Here is a 24,653-nt window from a genome sequence, read left to right as displayed (position 1 = left end):
GAACGTAGGGTATTGACACATCACTAACAAGGGAAATCAATGAATTTAATGTATAAACTTTTAGTAGGGCTGAGTAAAACTGAATGTTCCCAGTCCACTGGTGTTATGCCCTGTGCACCAGGGCAGCTGGGTTCTGTTGAGTTGAAAACTGATTAGGCATTTCCATGGCTCTACCACCATCCCAGGCCTTGGCAGGACCCTCCTCCACCTCTCCTGTACTGCAGTGTTTGGGAAATCATCCCTCTGCTATGTCTAATTAATAAAGATATCTGAGAGCCCAACGTGGGGCCCTTCATACAGACTAAAGGCTGAGCTCCATCCCATTACAGTCAACGGAAACAAAAAAGTAGACAAATTCAGCCTGCACTTGCACTCCCCTACTCATGTAGGAAAAGCTCATTGATTCGACTGTATACGATCCCAGAAACATGTTTTCTATTTACTTTAACATTACAAAGACTTGTTTTGGCCAGCTGTAAAACACAGGAAAATACTAGTTCAACTGAAGTGGAGAGACAGAGCTCCAATTGACCCCAAAAAGGTTAGAGTTTTATTTTTGGGTTAAACCAACATTTACGTGGCACTGTGCCATGATAGTGAGACAGGGTAAATAAAATAATTTGCCAGTCACGGCTACAGATGCATATATATTTACATGTATATAAAAATGCAGATCTATTCATATGTCAAGTGAAGAATTCTCACAGACAGAAATTTGCATTTCAAGCTATTAAGTTTCATGTTTATTAATACTATTGCTCCGGCACCATACAGCATTATTTCAGCTGAGCTCAAGAAAACTCTTGTTCTTCCCTGCTTACCTGCTGTCTTGAATGCTGCTGACTGACAGCTCATATCCATCTTTCCTCCAGGATAATTTGAAGCTGTTTTTCAAGTGTGAATCATACTCAGACTGACATTTCAATAAAATTGAATGTGATTTCAACACTTGGGGGTTCTTCGGAGTAATGACAATTTTTGTAGCATCTGGTTGATCACAAAAAACACTTCGATTAGGAGAGAGAGATTATTACATCAAATTTTCACCAAGCACTTCATATATAGGAATCAACTTCAGGAGCAACGATCATGTCTTTATCTATCTATCTATGTACAAACACTTCAAGTGAAGGAGGCTGGTTTTGAAATGGAGATGTGACAGGATATAATTTTCTATCTTGGAAAATTCTTTTTTAGCTCAGTCCAAACCACTGTGTTCTAGAAAAAAACAAACATACACACTCAAAAAAAAAAAACAAAAACCAAAACCAAAAAAACACAGATAAAAATTTTAGTTAGAAGATTGTCATGAAATGGATGATTAAAAAAAAGCTGGAATATGATTTTTATGTCCAATTGCCATTGAAATTGCAATAGCTTTGGCAGTGAACCAAGAAAAATTACAAGCTTATTAAAGTCAAGTGAGAAAAAATACTGCAATCAAGTTTGTTCTTTTAATTGCCTCTAATCTGAATGCAGAAACAGATGAGTAAGTAGGAAGAAAGCACTTCTCTTTACAGTGAAATATTGCTTTGTGAGAATTTCATTGTACAATTTCATGTTTATTATAACTGTAAAACTTACAAAGCAAAGAGACTGGCCTGAAGTAGAACACAAAAAGACTTTCTTTTTTCTTGAGTTAGTTACAGCAAATCTGAATCTCAGAGTGCATTTGAGGACTTTGCTAACTGAGCGTTTAAGTTCTTTTTATTGGCAAGGCCGAATTCCTAAATAACTTTGTATACAACTCACCATCCTGAATCTGTGTCCTCAACAGAAACTATGCACCCTCATCACCACCCTTAGGGAACATGCCCAACCAACCAACGAAATACTTTAAAACAGAATTGGAGCAGCACATATGTATCTGAACCTTACAAAGCCCCCTCACTCATCCTGCTGTAATGCACATGGTGTTGACTGTAGACATTCATTAAGTTTGGAAGATAAATGAGTATTACCTCTTATATCCAGATTTGCTGTGATTGCTCTTTTTCCAACAGAATTTGCAGCCCAGCAGGCGTACGATCCCGAATCTTCCTTCTTTGTTTCTTTGATTTCTAGGGTGCCATTTTTATTTAATTCATAGCGTAACGTTGAGAGTGGCTCTATGCTATCATCCTTAGTCCTAAAGAGAATAATAACAGATATGGCTCATTTCAGTGATTGTAGAAACCATTGTTTCATGGTTAGGGGACAGATGAGTTTAGAGTCAGCATGTCAGTCTACTCACACGCTGGCAAATCATAAAGGGACATAAGCTTCCTGCAAACGTACAACGCACTGACAGTCCCTAGCAAGACCTTTAAACTACTCTAACTGAGCCTTTAATCCATAACTGTCATATGTAATTTTATTGCAACTGTCAACTGCTATGTCAATCCAGTGATTTCCAACCGTATGGAACCACTTTCAGGTAGATGTACTCTTTAAATTATTGCCTTTCCACCTCAGCAACGTGTCCAAACTTCAAAAGGTACCAACATTAAACTAAGGCTGATGAAGCTGTAGCAGGATTTGGCTACATACAGCTTGGTTCTGCTTAATAAATATCCCAGCACCTCTTACAGAAGTATCAAGGACTTTCATCAACCTTTCATTTATTTAAAAATTAATTAAAAATATATATGTATCAGGGATCTTGAAAGAGAGTGCATTTAAACAAAGGACACAGATATTAAACACAATCTTGCTATAAATTGCTAATTTATCTCCTCAAAACCAACTCATTTTTCAGCGTTTGGGAAGCCTAGATAAACTTATTTCATGTGAAAAAGCCATTCTCAATAGCTTACCATCTAACATCTGCTGCAGGTGAGGCAAAAATTTCACAGTGCAGGAAGGCACTGTAACCAACAACTGCAGCATAGTTTTCACCATCTGAAGTCAGGATTAAGGGAGCAATATCTGCAGAACAGGATGCAAAACAAGCAACAGTGCAATTCAGAACTGGGCTATAAGTATGGTCCTTGTATCATACCCTTTTCCCACCATAGAGAGGTCAACTGAGCTCACATAAGCCTCAGTGATAACAGTGGTTGACTGCTGGATGCTTTAGATCACTAAATCTTGACCTCAGGATAGAGAACATGCTCAGTTCTGCTTCCTTGTGAGACCTATCTTATCAAAGCAGTTCCCATCAAAATGTTTCCTCAAACAACAGGCTAAGCATCACAACTGAAATTAACGATTGACAATCCATAATACCTTTAATGATTCGAAGACACAACTGTGGCCACAATCCAGTCCCCAGTGATCTTAATACATCTGAATTCTAAAGGTTTTAAGCCCAAAACCACCACCATGTTGTTAAAAATATCAACACTCAATCTAAATATTGCTCATCATAAGGCTTGCTGCATGAGTTTGGACAACATATTTCTTAAAATCTGGGGTGAATGCAGCAGAACAGTGACGTGATTACAAACCCAAAGCTATTCCAAAGATCTAAGAATTATCAAAATGGGACACGTCAGTTACATCTTTCCTATAAACACAAAAGAGGTGGGAGACTACTCACTGAGGACATTCACGTTGGCACTAGCAAGGAGGGTACCATGCTTATTACTGGCCTCACAATGGTACACAGCAGTGTCCTGAAGCTGAAGGTTGGTAAGGCTGAGCTCCCCATCAGAGATTCGCCCTCTGAAGGTCCTACCTGCAAAGACCCAGACCGTATCAGAATATGATGCTAATTAAGAAATATGAAAAAAGACCAGAAGTCAATGAGCATGAGTGCTATCCCACGTTCCCAACAGATGAGGGCAGCACTGGCTGAGGGACTCATGGATAGTGCACCTACTTTATTCGAGACCATAATAAACCTGAAGTTATGTTTAAATAGACATCAAACAAGATGTCATTTGGTGCACTGGAGTTTGTGCATTCCCTGGGCATGATACATGTGCATCTCACCCATTCCTAACAGGATGATGTTGGACCTTTACTTACTATCAATGGGCATCCCATTAAGTTTCCACTGAATGGTTGGCTCTGGGTTGCCGATGGCCTCACAAAGCAGCAAAAGATTCTCTCCTAAGCTGTAAACACCACCTCTGGGCTCCTTAATCCACCGAGGAGGCTCTGCAAGAGAGACATGGCATGTAGCAGGTGTCACAGCCAGAACAGTGTAACTCTGCTATTACCGTGGTTCTCCAGGAGATGGCAAATGCTGTCAGCAGTTTCCACAGCTTCTGGCAGCCTATTGTGCAGCTGCAGTGTATTTCTTGCAAATTGACATTAGAAAAGGTAAAAATTAGCATTAACATACATCAGCTTCTGTCCTTCGGCTCTGTAAAATGCAAACGTTGGGGAAAGTGTGAAAGCAATGGGCAATGTCTACCCAAGTGGAAAACAAACACCAAGGAGATGGGAAGTGAGAGGCTGGGAGGGAGGTAAACTTAATTGTGTCAGCATTTTCACAAAGACCCTCAGACAGGAGACTGCTGCCTCTGAAATGACATGAGACTGTTTCAGCAAGTCAAAACACAATGCAAACAGCCATTCAGCTGAGAGACTTGCTGGATGTGAGCAAGTGGCTTGCATCAGCTCGCCCAGGAGGTCAGAGCACGGTGATGCAGGAACAGTGTTGATCACCTCCATCTGCTCATTTCTGTGTGCTGGGGAGATGCACTGTGCTATTCATTCAACAGCCTAGTTTTTCATCGTGTATTCAGCTCAGATGCTCATACACAGCATGTTAAAGCATGCTGAGGCATGGAATGGGAGTGCCACCATCCTAAGGAGCAAGTTGCCCACAGGGTGGTGGTAGAGGAGCAGCAGTTGGTTGCTGTGTTCCCTATGCCCTCTCTCCCTAGCACTACCAGTTGAACCAGGACAGCTCTGTCTTCTGCAGAACAACCTCTGAACATCAGATATCCAGATCTCATTAGAAAAAGGAACAACCATAAGGGAGGGAACTGAGAGAAAAAAATAAACGCATTAATCTGATGAAAGCTTTCCGCTATCCACAAACCAAACACGTTGAGCCTGCCTGCACTGCAGAGGATGGCCTTGATCCAAAATACAGCCTCACATTTGTCATTACCTCTCCCTGAGAAGCAAAGTTCCAAGTTTTAATTCCAGACCTGACGCTACCTCTCTTCTGCTGGCCCTGAGCTGATCGTTGGACTCCTCCATCCCTCCTTCCCTATTAGAAAAAGATGAGCTAATGTGTGGGAAGCATGAGGATTCATTAGTTAATTCTCATAAAATGCTTTGAAGATTAACAGTGCTGCTGTCTGGTAATACATCTCCAGATGCTATCACTGTGATATACTAAAACAGTGTCATTGCTCATATTCACACAGAGATATTAAAAAAATACCCCTGATCTGTGCTAAACAGGACACAAGCCCTGCCATTTCCACTTCAGAGCACCCATGAAGAAGTGCTGTTCAGCAACAGCTGAAAAACAAAGTAAAATTTAAGACACCAAAGTTTATATAAAACTATAACATCTTTACGTTTCATTCACAGTCCAGATTTCTTCTTTCTGTAGTGCTGGTTGCCCTCCTGCAGCGCAGCACGTGCAACCATACTTGTTATGCTTCCTTATGTTTGACTCCAGGAAAAAAAAAATGCATGCAGCAGAACATTTTGGTTTTGCCAATCTCTTTCTTTTTCTCTCTCCTACTCTTAACACTTTCATCAGAAAAAAAATAGGTCAAAGGCATGGAGGTGAAAAGGAGGTAACACTCCTGATGATTTTTTCCCTTTCCTCTGTCCATCACAGACAGAATACTTGAGACAGGATGCTTCATTGCTTTTGGAGGAAGTCAGACACCAGACACAGCCTACACACAAAGCACACTTCCTAATTTCATCGTCCATTCACTTTTGAAAGTCAGCTGCAGATATATTCCACTGCTGCTTTCCTTTCTCAGCACGACAATTGCTGTGGTTGCCCGAAGGAAGTGATGCAACTGTGAAGTTTCAGTCAATGAGATTTTGTCAAGTATGAAATGCAATTTCACAGAAAGGTTGAAGAACTTTTCTTCTTTGTGGCTGATATGTTATACCACTTATAAGTAGATAAAAGGTAATAACAACAAAATATACACTTACACTTTAACAACTGCAACGACCAGTGGTTGGACAATCAAATTGTTAATCTGCACAAGTAAAATAGTATGGCAAATGTTTCACTGCATAATATATCCTTGCAGGTAAGAGTTATAAATGTGGTTTATCTAATCAACAGATTTATACTTTTTATATGAATATAATGATAGGTCTGAAAACAGAAAGGATCTAAAATGGTAATCAAGCCCATTCTTGTGCAATAAAACAAGATTCTCTGCACCTACAACACATGGGGTGGTTTTTTTTTTTCTTTCTTTTTCTGCAAGAGCTGTGTTTCTGAGCAGAGTTCAGATTGTGATCCAGTATATCTTCCAGACCAGCCTAAGCAGACATCTTCCATCCTGTGTTTATGAAGCCAATTAGTGCTGCCTGATGAGAACTACTTTGCACTTGTGCTTAGTGAAGCCCATCCTTTTTATTCCTGACCACTTTCCCAATTTGTCAAGATCACTTCAAATTCTCCTTGCATCTACCCAAGCTCTGGCAATCCATCCCACTTTAGGGTTATCACCTTCAGATTCAGATGCAGTTATCACCTTGGGGTCTGCATCCCAGCTGAAACAGCTTCCCCGTGAAACAAGGAGAACCACAGCTTGAGTCTCGTTAAACCAACCAGCCATCTATCTGCCTAACACAAGGTTCACCTATTGTATTTTTCTCTAGCTCAGTAATGAAAGAATTACAAGATATAGCTGCAAAGGCCCTTAGCTATTCTCTCATTATGATAATTAATCATTACATTGTAATGATTATCTCTATTAAAGACAGCCTTGAAGCCTCAGTCAAGATCAAGGTACCATTAGATCAGGCACTGTGATAGTGGCAAGAGTTTGAGGTTATATAGTCCCCCAAGCCTAACATATAAGCAATAACTGAATAAACAAACATTCCCAGTTAAAACAATTTGAGAGCTTGGTTCCATTTTTTTAATAGTTTGTTCTTTAACAACAACAGGCTTCCAATGTTCTAGGCTACATCTTTCCTTGCAGAGAGGTTAAAATATTCAAGTAGTCAACAAATTCGCTGGCTGAACATTTTCATATGAGTGGTAATAGTTGCCTGAATCTTTGCCCTTGGAGTACTGTAGGATTAGTAAGTGGGCTACACAAAAATATCATCACTTCAAACTGTTATTTAGAAATCTGATGTGTTGGCTTGAGAGCCTAAAATATCAGACAGAAGAGCGGAAGAAGTGACACAGTGCAGGGATGATAGTGAAGTCTTGATTATTACACCAGCATTAGATTGAGCATAGTTGGCAGTTAATAACTGAGATAATTTTTCTTCCATATTTAATTTTCTTTTCCTTGCATACATCCCTTGAGAACTGCCTGTCGGGCATGAGGATGCCCTACGTCAGCAAAACCTCCCTGAAACCAGGGATTTGCCCTTGAGTGTGCACACGCGAGTTGCAGCAAGAATGATGAACATGCCCATCTCCGATGAACGTTAATGACATTTTCTGTTTTGAAATTACAGGAAAAAATGCTATTTGTGCTGATGATACTCTGCATGTGAGGTCCTAATAGATAGAATTTCTGTTAGTGACACCAGCTGATGTTGGTTATACAAATGAAAAATGAACTCAACAGGAATTGCAAAAGCATTCTTTACATTGCAATGGTTAGAGTGTATTTCTTTCTTTCTTAAAATACTTGTTTGCTAATGAGTAGGAACAGCAATTTGCCTAGAAGATTTCCTTCCTCTAGAGATGGGGAGAAGGAGGGTCAATAATCTGGACTGCTTAATAAATGTTATTTCCCTTCCACTTTAGTTTTTGCAGCTCCTGCAATTTCTTTGAAGGATTCAATTTTTACAGGCAAGAAAATCATAGCCAGATTGTTAAAATATTCAGCTAGAGCAGTGATGCTCCAAACCATCTGTAATGATTTCTAGGAGTCAGCACTTCCCCTCCATCGCAGCTGAACACTTGCCATGCTTTGGTATCCTCCTCTGCCTCACTTCCAGGAAGGGAGAGAAGACTATGACACAAAAGGCTGTGCCAAGTGAAAGGGGAGAATTTATCATGTAAGGAGAGAATTCAATTTTGTAAAGGAAGAGAGGAGTGGTACCATATGCATTTAACTTTGGTGTAAACTAAAAAAAGAAAATTGAGCTAAATGATCTGGCCCAGTATAGACATTTTTACATTTTTAAGATCAAGTAGAATAATTACGTTCTCTAGTCCGACTTTCAGATTAATACAAGACATTTTATCAATACCTCTGCTTGACTAACTTGCATCTCAATGTATTGGATCTATAATTTATGCATATATTTGTGCTTTTGCTTACTCCTTTGTAAAGCCTTCATGGTTTAGGAAAAAATCACACATTAATTCTATTCAAAAACAAATGCTCCTTTCTGCAAGTTTCCCAGAACTAGAGAGCAGGTCCTGCTAGCAAAAGTTGATATCACAGTTAAGTTTATGGTTTATTAAAAAGTGATATTAGCAAAATCTACTTCCCATTGATCATCTATCAGTGTTCAAAATGAAAAGCTCAGTAAAATGTACTCCGCACCTTCTACATGAACATGGAATTCATGTTTTGCTCTGCCCACAGGGTTGCTTGCCGTGCAGTGGTAGGTTCCTTCATCAGCTGCAGACACGTTTTCTATCTTCAGCACCTTCCCAAATTTATCTGTTACAGGTTTGTCCTTGGGCAAGTTATCAGTAACTTTGACCCAGCTTAGATGAGGAGTTGGGCTAGTAGTAAAGAAGAAAAAAATGTTGAGTTGGATACCAAGGCTGTAATGATTCGTGTTAGCATAGCTGCTGGAGTTCATGCATATGAGTTGCAAGAAGTTTTCAGTTGTTTGAGCTCTTTCAAAACCCCAAGCAATAGTACTGGCTGTACTATAGACAGACTACTTCTAGTCAACACTGTCCCTTGATTTGAAGGACCCCTATGAATAAGTGCTTCATAGCCAAGCCCAGGCCATGGCACAAGGCTGCATTCCTTGTAAACATTGGCATGAACTGTGTCAGAAGGAATGGAGCTCATCTTGTCTGACTCCAAAAGGGCATTCTAGGACAAACAAGGAGGTAAAGACTTCACTGGAGTGACTTCATTCAGCCTTGCTGGATTAGGAAGACGTCCAGACATTGGAGATGGCTGAAAACGTTTCTTATGCTTTCAGAAAGCAAGTGGCAATGACACAGAAATTCAGGACAGACTGCTGTATGCACAGTCCCAGCTGGGATTCGTGACCCCGACACCATACACTTTGTCATATCTGCTTACACTTGTGTCCATCTGTCATGGTGGCAAAATGCCCAGGCACAAGCTACTCAAAGGACCAGGTACCAAAAAAAAACCTATGGCTTTCCAAGAGCAGTGAGCATAACGGTACAAATGTTCTGTTTCCTGCAAGGGTTCTTTTCTTGCTTGTCTACCAAAGTCTGGCACCATGTTGCCTCAGTGCTGCACTGAGGGAATGCCCTCCTGACATTGATGTTACTCAGATTATAAGATTTCAGAAATGACAGATTGGAAATGTACTTATTTCCTTATTTTGCAATTGGTTGCCCCTGATCTTAGTTACTTGAAATCTGCCTCAATCTATCCACTTCCCTGATTTGTGGGCATTTGGTTGGACGGACTGGCAGAGATACAGATAAAGCTAATCATTTTTCTACTGAAAGTGAAAAATTCAACAAATATTTTTGCTTAAGTGCTGTGTTTTTGAAGTGGTGCCATGAAAAAAAATCTAATGACTGAAGAAATAAAGCTCTTCTTGAGCACAGACTTTGTCATCCTTTGAAACTGAATAGTAAAATTAAAAATGGCTTCTTGTTTCAAAAATAAAAAAAGCTCTTCCTAGAAATTATTGAATGAAACAAAAACATTTCTTTTTTTCAAATTTTTCCAAATAGTGCCTTTTTTTTTTTTTCTTCTCTTTTATACATGGTATTATTAGTTCCTGCACATGAAAATAGATATTTGTGTATTTCTGAGATGTTGCCTGTTCAGGACCTTGACAACAGTATAAACTCATAGCTATGGATTTGTGGGCCTGCGAATTAGTTTGATGTGCAATGAATTAGACAAGAAAGTGCTGCAAGAGGGAACTAAAACTCACTGCAGGTAGCTGGAGCAAATCCAACCGAGACAACTAATTCACCACCTCTCAAAAGATGGCAACCAACTGCAGAGGCATAATCTTGCCAACTCAAATGATGCTCAAAGAGCGACGCCTTTTCAAGTCCACATGGAAAAACAAAATGCCCCAAACACGTTTGTTCAGGCAGATAAATATCCTGATTTCAGAATTTTATAGGGGGGGGGATAATTGCACAGCCTTTAATATGAGTTATCAGCCTCCTAACCATAGCGTGCATCCACAGAATGCACAGCCCCACAAAAGACCATGAGAACACAATGGTTTAAGTCTCCATTTAATAAAAAGCCCTATCACAAACAAACCAGAAGGTTTGTTTCATTGTGGTTTTGTGATGACAGAGATCTTCTCTCTACCAGTTTATTCTCTGGTGGTAACTCTATTGGGGCAGACTACTGCATCTGCAAGCAGGCAGTAAAATCAGAAAGCTGGACTGAGGGTACAGTGGAGCTTATTTCTGCCCTGAGCTACGGCTACAGAAACCAGGTCCAGAGAGATACTCACAGCTTCATCTTGAGGACCACACTTAAATGAGCACTGTTCCATTTCTTTACTTACCTTATTTTGTCCTGTTAATTACAACACAAAATAAAATTGCTCTGATCTCATTTCCCAGCACATAACAGCAGCTTGAACTGCTCCCTGTATTATTACAGTGAGCATATCCTCACTGAGATATTCTGCTATGCTTAGTACAGCCAGAGCTCTGTGCTGCTTTACAAGGAGTACACTTGCTCTAGGAAAACACTGCATAAGTCTCAATTTAAAATTAAACAGATATATACATACATTTGTAGCAGAATAAGGTGATTAAATCTGTGTATCATTGCACATTACTCACAGCCCTTCAGCAATACACTCGAGTTGCAGGACACCTCCCTTGATAACAGTGACTGATGAGCTGCTGCCAGCAGATTCAGGAGGGATCAGCAGTTTGGGTTTTCTTTCTTTAATAAAATTTGCTAAAATAGAAAATATATATATAAGTTAGATTCAAAATCTTAGTATCTTTGCTTATCCTTCCAGTAATGTTACAAACATTAGTCTAGTCTGAAGGCTTCGGACATCAGTTTCTAAGTTTTCTTATTGCTTCATATGGTTTAAGATCAGTGCAGGAAGAATCCTGTTCTGCTTACAGCCAGAAAATGGTGACAGTGGTAACAGGAGGCAGTGGTACTACGGAACCTTCATTTCCTATGGCTTCAAGTCCTTGCTTTCTTAGCACTGGCCCCTTCCTATCATATATGTTGGCCAATTGTTGATACACTTGATCTTTCAATTATTGATCTTCTGGTGTGCAGCATCCTTCTTAGCATCCTTCTTCTGCACTGACTCTCCATCATTTTCTAAAACTCAGATGGAAACCCATCTTTCTGACTTGAATATCCCTCAGAAATGCTCTTGTTATAATTACGAAATCTATGGTAATGGAGATAGAATTAGTAAAGGAGTCTGTTTAAATAATAAAACAAGATTGGCCTGCATTTGATTTCAATAGACCATTTATTCCAGCCTGCTAAATGATGGTTTCATGATGAAACATGCATAGAGTCAAATGGCTGTCCAGTTATTGCTATAATAACAATTAGTACAGTAATGAATAAGTCCCCAAATGGTCCTAGTTCTTAAAAAATAGTCAGTTATGGATGATTTGGTGAAATACCGTATGGATCTTTCTGAAAAACCTTTTATTTTTTTCATCCCCTTGCTATTTATCTTTTCAAACCTGTGTTACAAGTGTTCAGAGCTGCAGCAAAACACTTTGGTGCCTCTGGACATGCTCACATGTTTTCCATCTGCCCTCCTGCTGCCATAGGCAGGCATGCACTCCTCCACCAAAGCACTGCACACAAGCCTTGCCTGTTCTATTCACACTGACAGCCTCCTTGGGACAAGTCCTGAGGATTTACCGGTGTTTTGAGCTATGCCACCTTGAAATACTCAAGGAGGATCCACTTTTCAAAAGCTCCAGTGCTCATTCAGCAAAATGAGGTGCTTCAGAAGTTTCAGATTTGGCATCTTGAAAAACAGAGGCTCTCAGAAGCAATTTAACCAAACAAATTGGCTTCAAAAGCTACACATGAAAATGGAGACACTCATTTTTAGTTAGGTTTTTTGTTGTTGTTGTTTGTTTGTTTTCTTAAAGAAACTAGCAGGTTGGAGAACAGAGGAATAGCCACCAGCTGCCTTCTGAACTATCCACATTGTCTGCGTAAATTTCAGAGCATTTTTGGGATATGACTCCACAAAGAAGTGAGCACAAAACAAGGGAAGAGGTGAATCTTCAGGATGAGAAGTGCTTTGTTGGAGTGCTTACCTGTGGTGAATATCAAACAGCACAACACACAGCCAAAGTGAACCATCTCACGTTCACCCTGTGTATAGCTACAGACGTGCACAATTAACACAGAGCAGCTAAAGCTCTGCAAATCCACACCTTAAGCTCACCCTGGAGTAATGCAGCCCCAGGGTGACCTGTTAGACATGGATTCAGAGTTTCAAACCACAGCAGCTTAATGCCAGTGTCTCCTCCACCACCAGAGGAAGACACAGTGCCATGCTCCGACTCCTGCTATGAACTGATAACACTGCCTGACTCCTTACATTACGTTCTGAGATGTGAATATTTCTTTCTTGAATAAGAAAACTACCTCTTTGTTAAAAACCCTTCAGATTTCTGTCAAAAAGTACAAGATGAGCAAATTGTACTCCACGGACTACTTAAATCCATCCCATTGCAATAAAAAGGCTTTTGTGATTTTTTTCTTTTCATCCTCCCAAGCAGCAGCTCACATTTCATTTCAGCTGGTAGATTCTCAGCATAAAGGCTAAATAACAGATGCATTCAACTCACCCTTAGTAACCGCAGCATTAGGTGAGCCTGAGTCATTAGCATGCTTAACTGAAATAAATAAAAGTGACAACCAAATACAAACGTGCATAGTTGATATAAAATGAAAAGAAACAACAAAATCAACCAAAACCAAACAATGTCCCCCCCAGTAAATTTCTGCCATATGGAAATAAAAAAGAAACAAAAGATGACATAAATCAACAGATGAACAATGAATTTCTGAAAATAAAGAAAATCATTCACATATATGTAATATTCTGCAAAATTATGGTGATATAGCCAACTTGGCATAGAGAAGAGCAGGCAACCTCCAGCTGAGGGTACAAAACCTTGTGAACGCCTACCTCACATCTACACTTGCACTCAGCCTCAGGTCTCCAACAGCATGCATGCACACACCAAAGCTTTTCTTTCAGAGACCCAGAATCAAACACTGCCCCATTTTCTCTAATCTGCATGTGCACGGCTGTGGGGCTGGACACATTATAAATGCTATGGAGGGCAACGTGGCATTTTGCTATTTATCTCTCAATTATTATCCCAAGATACAGATTAAGCAAGTATTAAGATACACAAACCCAGTATTAATCATTTATCTTTTTTTTTTTTTTTTTTAAATCCTAACAAGAAACTCTCAAAATCATATATTTAATATTAGGCTTTCATTCACAAAGAAAAATCTCCTTGGCTTTCTGGGCTACATAAGCCCAAAAGGTTAGAAGCATTAACGAAACAGAAGACTGATATTGAGGGCACAGGCAGCTTCAGCTCTTGCTGCAAACCTTAACTGAATTCATTACAGCCAAAAGAGATTCAAGCAAAACAGGATGGCTCTGCAGCTGCTGTAAGCTGCCTCATCTCCACCAGCTTCTGCAGGGCCTTACTCTTTTAACAGAGCTGACAGCATGCCTTGAAAAGCTTCCAGTGTTTTGCAAAACACTTTGACGCTCCCTGCACAACATTTCACAAGGAAAATGTTAATGCCCTGTGTGTCCCTGTGGCAGTCTGAAAAGGGACCATTTTCCTTCTGGCCTGCAACACACGGGCAGCATGTGCTGTCATTCTGGACCATTGCAGCAGTCACTGTTGCAGAGGTTGAAAACTGCTGAGCAGCAGCCCATTTCTCCTTAGAGAAGGGGGGAGGGACAGTTGTGTCTCCTTTTTCATGAAAGCAAAGGCACAGAGGCTTCCAGGGCCAAGCCACCAGCAGGGCTGAGCCTGCAGCCCAGTCCCTGTCCTCCCCAGCCCCACAGCTGCACCCAGACCAACCAACAGTGCAGTGATGTGGAAGCCTCAATGTCCTCGAGACCCAGGCAAGTCCCATCAGGGACCACTAGAGAAGCAGGTTTTCCTCCTGCTTCATCACCTTTCACTGAAGGGAGAGCAGGAGAAAGAGCAGGGTACGCTGGGGGCCAACAGCTGCATTTGGGGCTCACATCTGCTGATATGATGTGATCACACTGATGTCTTGGGAGTCAAAAGAGAAAAACAACAGTAAGCAAGAAGCAACGCATCCAGAAACTTACAACGGGAAACCTTCAGTGTCATTGGCATTTTCTGTACAATTGTCCTCAGTTTTGGAAATGCTGCGAAGCAACAATAATCACTTCGGCTGTCATTTTCTTCCACATTTGCAAAGTAGAGATCTCCCTTAAGGCTCATGGAGACCCTTTCATCTTGAGGAATGTGCTGCAAATCTAGCAAGAGAAAATAATTACGATATGGTAATGATACTGAGCTGCTTCACCAGTATGACTACCAATGCTCTGCTGTCATGTGTTTGCTTCCAGATACAGAACATAACTTTGATGTGAAAGAGGCAGAAGGCCCAGCACAACCCATGGGTTATTCACCAATGCTCAGCATACAGAACTGCATACACGGTTCCTTCTCAGAAAATGTCCAACACCTCTCCCCAATACAAAGGCCTGTAATGCTGAGATGGAGGTCACTATTTGCAGATGTGCCAATCTCCTGACCACTCTGCTCTTCTGTAATTACAGATTAGAGCAGGGCAGCATTAGTATGGACTGCTGAGACTATACTGTCTCATCCTTGATCCAGCCATATGCAGAACAGTGCTAAGTATGTATGTCAGGAGTGGAGAGGCTGCCTCACAAGATCAGAGGTTTAATCTGGCACCCTGTCTCTGCAAGAACTTGGTCAACATCAGAAACAAACCCTTCGTGTCACAGTGGTATTTTGCTTCTCAGTAGCCAGAAAAACCTACAGAATACAAATGCTGAAGAAACACTGAAGAATGCAACAATGAAAATCATGTCAAAACTAAGAAACAATTTTGCACACCTGACACTGAAGTTGTTTTTCTTAATATCAGCATAAACTAATGGTTGATTCATGAGTAGAAAACAGTAATGATAGACATAATATATTGGTACATTTTATTTTCTCTACTGTAAATGCAGCAATCTTCCTTACTGGTAGATGTACTTACTGATATTTAAGCTCTGCTATGTAACAGTTAATAACATGTGCTGTCAATGTACTCTACAATTTGCTTGTTCTGTGTAAAGACATCTCTATTTCCCATTTTTCAATTTTTTATTTATTTATCGATATCCAGATCTTTTCCCCAGACACCTGAGGAATTACCACTCCCATCAGTTAGAAAACTGTTATGAAACTGCTTTGGAAGACAAATGTTCTGAGTTTCCTTACACGAAGCACGTGTAAGTTGTTTACTTACCAATATTCATCCAATAGATATGCAAAGGTGGGATCCCTTTTGGAGGGTTACAGTGCAAGATCACAGAATCACCATGCTCCACGTCAAGGGGCTCAATTTTTTCTTTAGGGAATTTCGGTACACCTGTGCAAAAGCAAAGAAGTTCCTCTTTTACTGTTACCCTTGGAGATTTTCCCTTTAGTTCCCAATAAAATATTTACCTTAACATCACCATTTGCATTCTTGGCCCTTAGGTATTCCTGTTGTTTACCAAGTGATACAGGGTAACGAAGCATTTTAAAAAGAGCAAGACATTTTTGCTAGTTTTGTTCATTCATTAAGTGATTTGTCCGTGCTGCCCATGAGTTCTGCTGAAGAATTATTTTAGTGTACTTATTTTCAAATGCTGTCACTTATTTGACTAGTTCCTGCCAGACGGCACGAAGAGACAGATAACTGAAATGGGATTCTAAAATGAGCACAGAGGACAGGGTTCTGGCAGATCTGTGAAGATCAAAAATCAGTCTGGGAGTACAGGCTCTTCTGGGAAGTCTTTGGCTAAACAGCAGTTCCCAAGAAGCCACTGCAAGTCAGTGCAGGTGAGGACAGACATCAGACAGCTATTCTGCCTTGTGCTTGGAGCCATCCCGACTCTTATCCATCTCCAGATTGAGATGAAGCAGAAGCCTTATGTAAAGACAGTATTGCCTCCACATGCCCTCAGATGTAAAAAAAACCTCTGCTGTGCAGATCTGCAGGGTTTCTCAGCAAGCTTGTCCTTCAGGATGCAGAGACAGGCTTGGCACAAGGGAACACACCGGAGGTGCAAAAGGAAAGCATTATTTGGGCTTAAATATAGGTTAAATAATTAATGGATCAAGGACTTGGATTAATAGCCAAGGGAGTCAGCAGACTGTTTAAAGCCTGAACGACACCTGGCAAAGATCATCAACCTGGACTGTATCAGCAGCCCAAAATGCAACTGGAGCGTATCCAAGTAGAGAGGAAGTCGAGCTGGGCTGGAACCCTCCCCAGAGCAAGCACTGGAAGACTGAAGAGATTACTGTGAAGAAATTAGTCTGCAAAATGTAACCACTCCTTAAACGAATTTAACTAAGAGAGTTTCAGGGCGGACACTCTTCTGATTTCAGGCAAGTTCAAACTTATGAAAGTTTCAGTTCAGGCAACTTCATTAAACATTAAAATTATCAGCAATTAAACAGCTACAGAATGAAAGCAACCTGGCTGTGCAGGGCCAGACTGGCACAGCAACTACGGCCATCCTGGTGTTCAAGGCATGAGAGGGCACTCTGGGAGCAAATAAACAATTTAATATGTCCGCAGTCCAAGGGCACTGCAAGACAGCTGCAGTGTCACACAGCAGAAGTCAAGCTGAAAAGGAGGTTGAGAAGAAATACAGGGCCAGGACTGGGGAGTTTTTATTCATTGTAGCATTAGTGAACACAAAATGAAGCAATCAAACCAATGCTCATTGCCTAAGTGCAAATTGGTCATAGGTTTTGTGTTTTTTTTTTTCATGTCCAAAAGTGTTATTAATACAAATAGAAATTATTAGGAAAAACAACATGGATCTAATGAGCATCACCCACTCTGTAGTTGGCATTTCAAGTAAGGGAAAGAACGATATGTTAAATCCAATACATTCAATAATCAATACTTTTCAAGCCCTGGAAAGTGCATCTATTGACTGCTGGAGACAGAAAACATTTTCCAGTGGGAAAAAGCCAATTTGTTGACCTAAAGCTTGCTTACTTTTCCCAAAAGCACATCACTCAATAAAGCTAAGAGTGCCGGATCAGGTGAAGGATAAGGGATTTCTGACTAAGTCAAAATCAGGAGGTCAGCAAATAGACCAATAGTGAGACTGCTCATCTAAGGCATGGGAAACTTTTGTTCAAACCCATTTTCTGCCTCATTTGGCGCAACAATAAAATCTGGGTCTCCAATACCCCAGTTGGGTGCCATAATCACTGGCCTTTCCAGTCAGCTTCTGTAGCCAATAATTATCTAATTATACAAAAAAGATATCAATTCCCACCAGGAGACAGTGAAAAATCACCATCTTGGAGTCAATAGCTGGCAGTGCAGGCATTCCTTTCAGCACAGGCCCAAATGCCCACTTTGGTCCCTACTGGGGGAAGCAGCACTGTGAGCCCCAGTGTCTTGTATAACTTTAAATCGTATTTGAACAATGAGGTGTTTGAGGCTCCTTGGGTTTTCTACACTGTTTCATTTCACTTTGTTCAAAACTTTGATGTTCCCTCAATGCATAACTGGGAGTGCTTTGAACCCTTCAAGTTTTACAAGAGAAGAAAATTCAATTTTCATAACAAATTCCTGAGTCAAATCTCCTGACAAATATATTTATTCGCTGGTGCCCCATTGGTCTCAAAGTCTAGAAAAATGATTGCTTCTGAAAGGAGATTTATTAAGGCTCAGAAGCTAATATCACTGTAGGCTTTGGCTCTTGCACATCAGTTTTCAGTACATACATGGAAGAAATGGCTGGTTTTCTTTTCTGCTGTGCTGCTCTGTTTTAATTGGTGGATATTCCAGAATCAATCACTACTGATTTGTGGCTGATCTCAGAAACTATCACCATCAAATTAAGCTAGAAAGTACTGCAGAAGATTAACTGTGTCACAAAAGTGACACAGGATGGAGTTATCAAAGCAGCACATGGACACTGTAAAATTTACAACCAATTGATCTCCTTGCAGCGATACCACTAAAACTGTCACGTCAGTCCTACGTGCAATTCCCCACATACAGACATAACGAGAGAGGCCAGAGAATCCAGAGTAGCTCTAAGTGCTACATCTCACATATCCGTAACGCAGGGCAGAATGTTATTTAATGGCTCTGAGAAAGGCTTGCTGAAGTACCAGTGGGAGGACACTCACAACACAGGCAGGAGTGAAATAGCCACAGGGAAGATGACAAACTGCACACCTGACTTCAGTTATGGAAACATCTTCTAAAAGCCCATATGGATATATAAAGCTCTCAAAACAGTAGCAGGAATGACTTCATTGCTAAAGTATTATTTCCTGCCAAGGCTGTATCTTGAATGATGTACAGCATTCAAAAACCAGAATCACAGTGCTGTGGCAGTGTATAAACCATGGAAATGAAAGATTATCAGTTTCCAGAGTCATCTGTATAAGGAACCAGTCTCTCTTTAATCCCCGGGGTGATTCAAAGTTTAATGACCTAACTGTACTTGAGATCAGGCTGAAATACCAGTGACAAATTAGGCTGGCTGAGAGAAATTTCAGAACAGAGGCTGGGTCAGTCCCTCCTACTTATCTGTTCAGAATATACAGTAGAGACATGAGAAGCAAGAATAAAATCTGAATTTGAGTTAAGCTGTATACAGAAGTTTAGCAACCCGACTCTCAGCACTCTGGTGCCAGCAAGACTGCTGCAGGTTTACTCAGACACCTATTAGCACACTTTTTGTTTCTGTCCTAATGCTAACAGCTGTAATGACTTTGTACAATTACAACTGTACTGAGGATGAGAATTTGTACCAGATAGAGAATGGAGTGCATTTAGCCTGGTGTTTTGCACGTTCCTGGGAAAAGCACTGAGAAGTCAAACTGAAGGCAGAAGGTTTCTGTAAGTAGCTGTAGAAGTCTTTGGTGCCACTGTACCTGGTTCCTATCAGTAACTGGTTTAAAATGGGAGCTGATTCATTATTTCAAGTCAGCAATTAATATATATTTTGAGAAACTATTGTAGGAAAACATCACTATGCACTAGGTCTCCTTTCGTAACTTTCTCTGTAGTCATTGTTGGAGATGTGTCCTGGATGCACAGTTGTATCATGGATACAACAAAATCTCTAAAAGATCTAATGGTAATGAAGAATAGAAATAATCAATAAAATTCTATACCCTGGAAATTCCTACCTCATCAGACGCTTTCATTAGGAGCTGAACAATTTGTTATACACACGTATGGCACAACACATCAAAGAATCTTAAACATCACTGAAAATCACCAACCACATGAGCAGCTTCCTGTATTCAGCTCAGTGCATCAACTGCTATTCAGATCCATGCTGTAAATGCAGTAGTAAAATCTGTAATTTCCACTGCAACCTTTGAACTGTTTATGAGATATTACCTGCTTTAGTAATGCATTTTTTTAATTGCTTCATTACATTGAAAAAGTTAGGAAGTCTGACTGTAAGGAAGTCCGGGGATGTAAGGCCCCTTGCTCTCAAAGAAACAATTGTCTCTCAAGCAGACAATTTTATGTCTAGGCTCTGTTTCCATCCTCAGAACTTTGGTCTTTTAGAGCAAAGGCTTTAGAAATACTGAACATAAATTTTAACTGTTTGCCATGAAGAGTCTTTTACACTACAGTTAATTAAAGAAGTTTAAACCCTACTTCTCCTTCTTCTGGCATTGGGCCTACTAAGTAATTTGACCAATAGATTCCCTGAATACAGGAGGAGAGGAACCGAGGTCTGTGTTCTCACCACTACATCCATCTTCATTTTGCATGTATCTTGTAACAATCTAGGCTTTGTAAATGATACAAAAATGCAGATTAATCTCAGAGCCAATTCTTCTTCTTTCTCCTTTATGTCATTACATATAGGGGAGGTGGGGTATTTTCATTATGTAGGAGACATTTAATGATCATTTCTCCTGACGTTGCTAATGCTTTCCTGGAATGACTACTCTGAGTAAACACTCTTTTGTTTTCCTTTTCAGCAGCAACCTTACTTTCCTTACAAACCTGGCATTATACTTCTGTACAATGGAAATTTAATTTATGAAAAAAAACCTACCCTAGTCTGTCTTGCTGTTTTCTTCTCTACTTCACTGGCACAGCGACTTGCCAAGCAGCTTACATTTTACTTGAATACAGCTGGCAAAGCACTGCCACCTCTGCATCATTATCATGAATACATGTAGTGATCTCATATGTACCAGTCGCTGCTTCAAAACTTGTGGGTGAATAGAGGTAATTTATCCCAAAGTCTTCTGTGTCTGATTGCCTAATTTGCAGCAGTTCTGTGCACCAGCAGATCTCTTTCATTTGAGCAGAGCTGTAGACTATCCAGCGCTTCAGAAAATGAAAGGTGTCTTCTGTGCTCCCTGAATCCTGATTTAATTTGCAGCATCTATGTTATATAGTTAAAGAAATAGAGGCAGAAGTATAGGAATTAAAGTAAATGCCCTCATTTAGAGGGTTCTTAAATTTTGCTCTTCTAATTTCACGTTTTCCTATCTGAATTTATGACCAATACTGCCTTTCTCTTCCTCAGTTACTCTCAAACAAGTTCCCTAATTTCTTGATATGAAGCATCATAGGAACATTGTCCTGACCAATGACCAGCTAGATGACCTCCAGCTTTTACCAGTCAATTTTGTTCATCTCCACAACCCCAGTCCTGAAAGACACCTAATTTTCCCCCTGCCTTCCTCTGTGCTAATGATGGAAGTACTCATTTCTATGATCAGTAATTTTCATAACTACAGTTTTGAGAGCTCGTTTTCCATCCAGCTCCAGAACTTTAATATTCTTCCCTTAAGTATTTATACTACACCCTGAATGCTACCGACACCAGGCTAACGAACTTAGGGTTGATTGGATCACCACCCCTTGAGTTTCCAAACACTTGCTTTGTTTGCTGTTTCACAATAAGCTGCTATTTCCCCCAGCCCAACCCACGACTTCATATTCCATGCTCTGAGATGGAGGCCATACTGTCTTCCCAATTTCTGGGTGCTCAGCCCCACAGTAACCAGGCTGGAATATTATAGGCTTATGACTCTAAGCAGCATTTACCTTCCAATAAATATTTGGAAAGTGAAAGTATGATTCTTAATTCTTCATCAAACAGACTTTTCTTGTATTAGAAATAACACTAACTGAAAAGTTTCCCCCCTTTTTCGTAAAAAACATTTTCCCAGCCTTAAATTCAAACCAGTTTTGTTTTCACTGACAATGCATTTCTATTCATTGCCCACTACATTTTTAATTTTTCAAATATTTCTTGCACTACTACTTATGTCCTTTTTTTATATTTTTTTCTTCTTCTCATTTCTGCCATTTGTTTTCCCTCTCCAAACATTTCAATATGTTAATGATGTGCTGGTATCCTCTCTCAAACCAATTATTTCTGTCCAGATTAGGCAGAGAATTTTATCATGCGGCAATTATCATCAATAGCTCTACTTTCTTCTTCACAGAAAGAGCAAGTATTAGAAGTGAAGAGAAAGCAGAGGCTTTAAGCAAATACAAATCAGAAAAGAATCCTGATTGGTTTCACGAAACAGGCAAAGACAGCAAACTATAAAGACATTTAAATAGCCAAGTGGAAACAAATAATCATTTTCTGTCACTGAACATTCGGTTCCCCTTTGAAAGTCTGTATTAATTTATCCACTAGCCCAACCTCCCAAGGCAAAGTGTAGCTCAGAAAGCAGAAGTAAACAATAAATGTTTTCCAGACTAATTTATCTGGGAAAACAGATGTGTGATTTACCCCACTGTTTCTGTATTAAGATGGTGAGGAGCATCACTTGGAAACACGTAAGATAAATGGTGTGGTCTGAATCCCTGCATTCAGATTTTGTTGTTCAGATTTCTTGTCTCAAAAATTGGAATGAAATAACAGTTTAGAGGGCACAAAGTTTTCTTTTGGCATCCACTGATTTACGAACAACACTATTTCCAAAGTTTTTTTTACATGAAGTATAATGAAAGTGAAGCAAAAGCCCTTACTTGGAACAATGAGTTCAATTTCTTTTGACATGGCAGTTCCCAGCACATTGGATGCATAGCAACGATATTTCCCTTGAAAATTGGTGATGATTCCATGGTTCTGAATCACAAATGTCCCAGAGTTGTTACGTGTGATTATCCTGGGATCAGATAACAGATCAAATGGTTTTCCATCCTTTGTCCAGTTGAAACTGAAAAATAAAACAACGATTACAAAGGAATGGCCGCAGTATAGAGAATACAAAAACCGTGGAAATTATAGTTCCAACACTGCGGTATCAAAACAAAAGAAAAGCAAAACTCTATCAAAGGAGGTGATGGTAAAATGAACACTGTGCTGCTATAATCTGTGCTAGCTATTAGGCATGTCTGCTATTGGACAGTTCACTTTTTTTTGGACAACTGACTGGGACACAGAATAAGAACAGAGAGCTTAACAAAAGGACAATAAATGAGAGATGCCACCCGTGAAAGCAGGAGCCACACACTGGAAGAAATTACAGGACTCCAAAAAAGAAGCTATTTGCAGGACAGTTGGGACTTTCAACAGGGATCTATATGAGCTCTACAAGAGGTACCACAACAGAACCCAGGAGAACATGAGCAGACTGCTCAGAAATGAAACCTCTCCCAACGAGAAAAAGTCACGTTGCTATCTATTCACAGAGAGAGCGAAGGATTTCAAACAGCAGAAGCTGAATGGTTTAAATGGAAACAAAGCTTAACCTTGCCTTGAGATTCTGAGCAGGTTCCCAGACACCTGCTATTCCTTTCCTCCTCAAAAGAGGAATAATGTTTGGCAAAGGCTAAAAGCAAACTCAATGTCTGCTTGCTTCTCCAGGTGAAAGCAGTACTTACGTGGGCTGCGGGTTTCCGCTGGCTTCACATTTAATTGTAAAGTTCTCATCAAAAGGGTAGGCAACCTGGGTTTCAGATTGCTCCTTGATTGTTGGAAGCTGTGCAACTGAACACAAAGAGACAGCAGATTAAATCCTCTTTCAAGCATAGCTGTGCACAGCTCAGGGCCTTTCTTTCAACAAGACAATGTCAGGATTACCTCACTGCTGCAAACTGTGAGGCTTGCCTTAAATAAGGGATGATTATCATCACCCTCCTGACATCAACAACACTTTGCTCCCCAAATCTGTATGTGTCTATAGACTCACAGGCACAGGTATACACAAAATCACAAACTTCTGTCTTAATTCTGGCTAAAATTACAAGGAAAACCATTGACTGCAAAGATGAGAATGCAGCCTGCAGGACAAAAATGCCATGAGCAGTCACACAGTGATTTTTCACTATCTTTTTTTTTTCTAAGGGAATTAAAAGTGTCACAAATATCACTGTAACAAAGCCACAGAAGGAAAGATGTGCCCTGCCACGTAGCTAGGGATAATGGGATCGTCACATCCTTATAAGCAGCCAGAAAGAAAATTAACATCATCGTTGGTTTCTCTTCTAAGTCCAGGAAGCTCAGAGCTGAAGCAAACCGTGGAATGATACCGTACCATATGGTCTCAAAGCTGAGCAATTTCAGGCCCACCAGCTTCACTGATCAGACACAATTCCTTTTTATTAAAACATAAAGACCTTCATTAAAGCACATTAAGGGCTGGATGACTCCCCTGTGTAGGTACTTAAAGCCAGTGGTTGCCCAGACAGTTTGGCCTGCACTTTGCAGTCCAAGCTCTGCTCCTGCTTTACCTCAGCACAGGGAGTCGCTTCCATCTCCTTCACTGATAAACAAGTTCAGGTAGCTTTATGAAAACAGGCTAAAACCCTGCTTAATTGCCTTAATCCTCTGCAACCAGGGCTGCTCACAGCAGGTACCCAAGCTGCCAATGTCCTGCTCCGAAGCTGCTGCACTCAAAAGCCTGCTGAGACCCTACAGTTCTTTTTCCATCAGTATAATTCATTCAAAACCCAATATGGTTGAATTTTGTTTTGCTTCATCCCCAGAAAGCAAACTGTAGTGTGTAATCCTCCTGGCCACCCAGGCAGTGGAGTCCACTGGCCATCACTTATGTGGTCCCACGTGGGCCTCATCTTGTATTTCACACGTATTGAATGTACACAGACCATGTAGAATAGGCAGCTTGAACATCCCAGCCAGACGAACAGAGCTGGTGGGGTGCA

At 40.3% G+C, this 24,653-nt stretch overlaps 1 protein-coding gene across 11 annotated transcripts in view; it reads right to left on the bottom strand.

The window, feature by feature from the left end:
• Positions 1 to 24,653, bottom strand: part of CHL1 (cell adhesion molecule L1 like) — a 109,075-nt gene that overhangs the window by 23,944 nt on the left and 60,478 nt on the right. For 10 of the 11 annotated variants that reach the window (XM_090148460.1, XM_090148456.1, XM_090148459.1 and 7 more), the window contains 12 exons: positions 23,373 to 23,478; positions 22,515 to 22,705; positions 15,768 to 15,890; positions 14,587 to 14,757; positions 13,061 to 13,108; positions 11,048 to 11,168; positions 8,607 to 8,791; positions 3,952 to 4,083; positions 3,521 to 3,658; positions 2,796 to 2,907; positions 1,962 to 2,128; positions 822 to 987 (listed from right to left, as the gene is read on the bottom strand). In XM_090148460.1, the coding sequence (XP_090004586.1) occupies positions 822 to 987; positions 1,962 to 2,128; positions 2,796 to 2,907; positions 3,521 to 3,658; positions 3,952 to 4,083; positions 8,607 to 8,791; positions 11,048 to 11,168; positions 13,061 to 13,108; positions 14,587 to 14,757; positions 15,768 to 15,890; positions 22,515 to 22,705; positions 23,373 to 23,478 (1,660 nt within the window). The remainder of the gene's footprint in view (positions 1 to 821; positions 988 to 1,961; positions 2,129 to 2,795; positions 2,908 to 3,520; positions 3,659 to 3,951; positions 4,084 to 8,606; positions 8,792 to 11,047; positions 11,169 to 13,060; positions 13,109 to 14,586; positions 14,758 to 15,767; positions 15,891 to 22,514; positions 22,706 to 23,372; positions 23,479 to 24,653) is intronic. The other variant, XM_090148462.1, reaches the window with a different exon arrangement.

Source organism: Phasianus colchicus, chromosome 11 (assembly GCF_987193195.1).
Source record: "Phasianus colchicus chromosome 11, bPhaCol1.hap1.1, whole genome shotgun sequence".
NCBI classification, from domain to species: domain Eukaryota; kingdom Metazoa; phylum Chordata; class Aves; order Galliformes; family Phasianidae; genus Phasianus; species Phasianus colchicus.
Note: the sequence above shows the minus strand (reverse complement) of the source record. Positions and strands in the feature narration are given on the sequence as shown.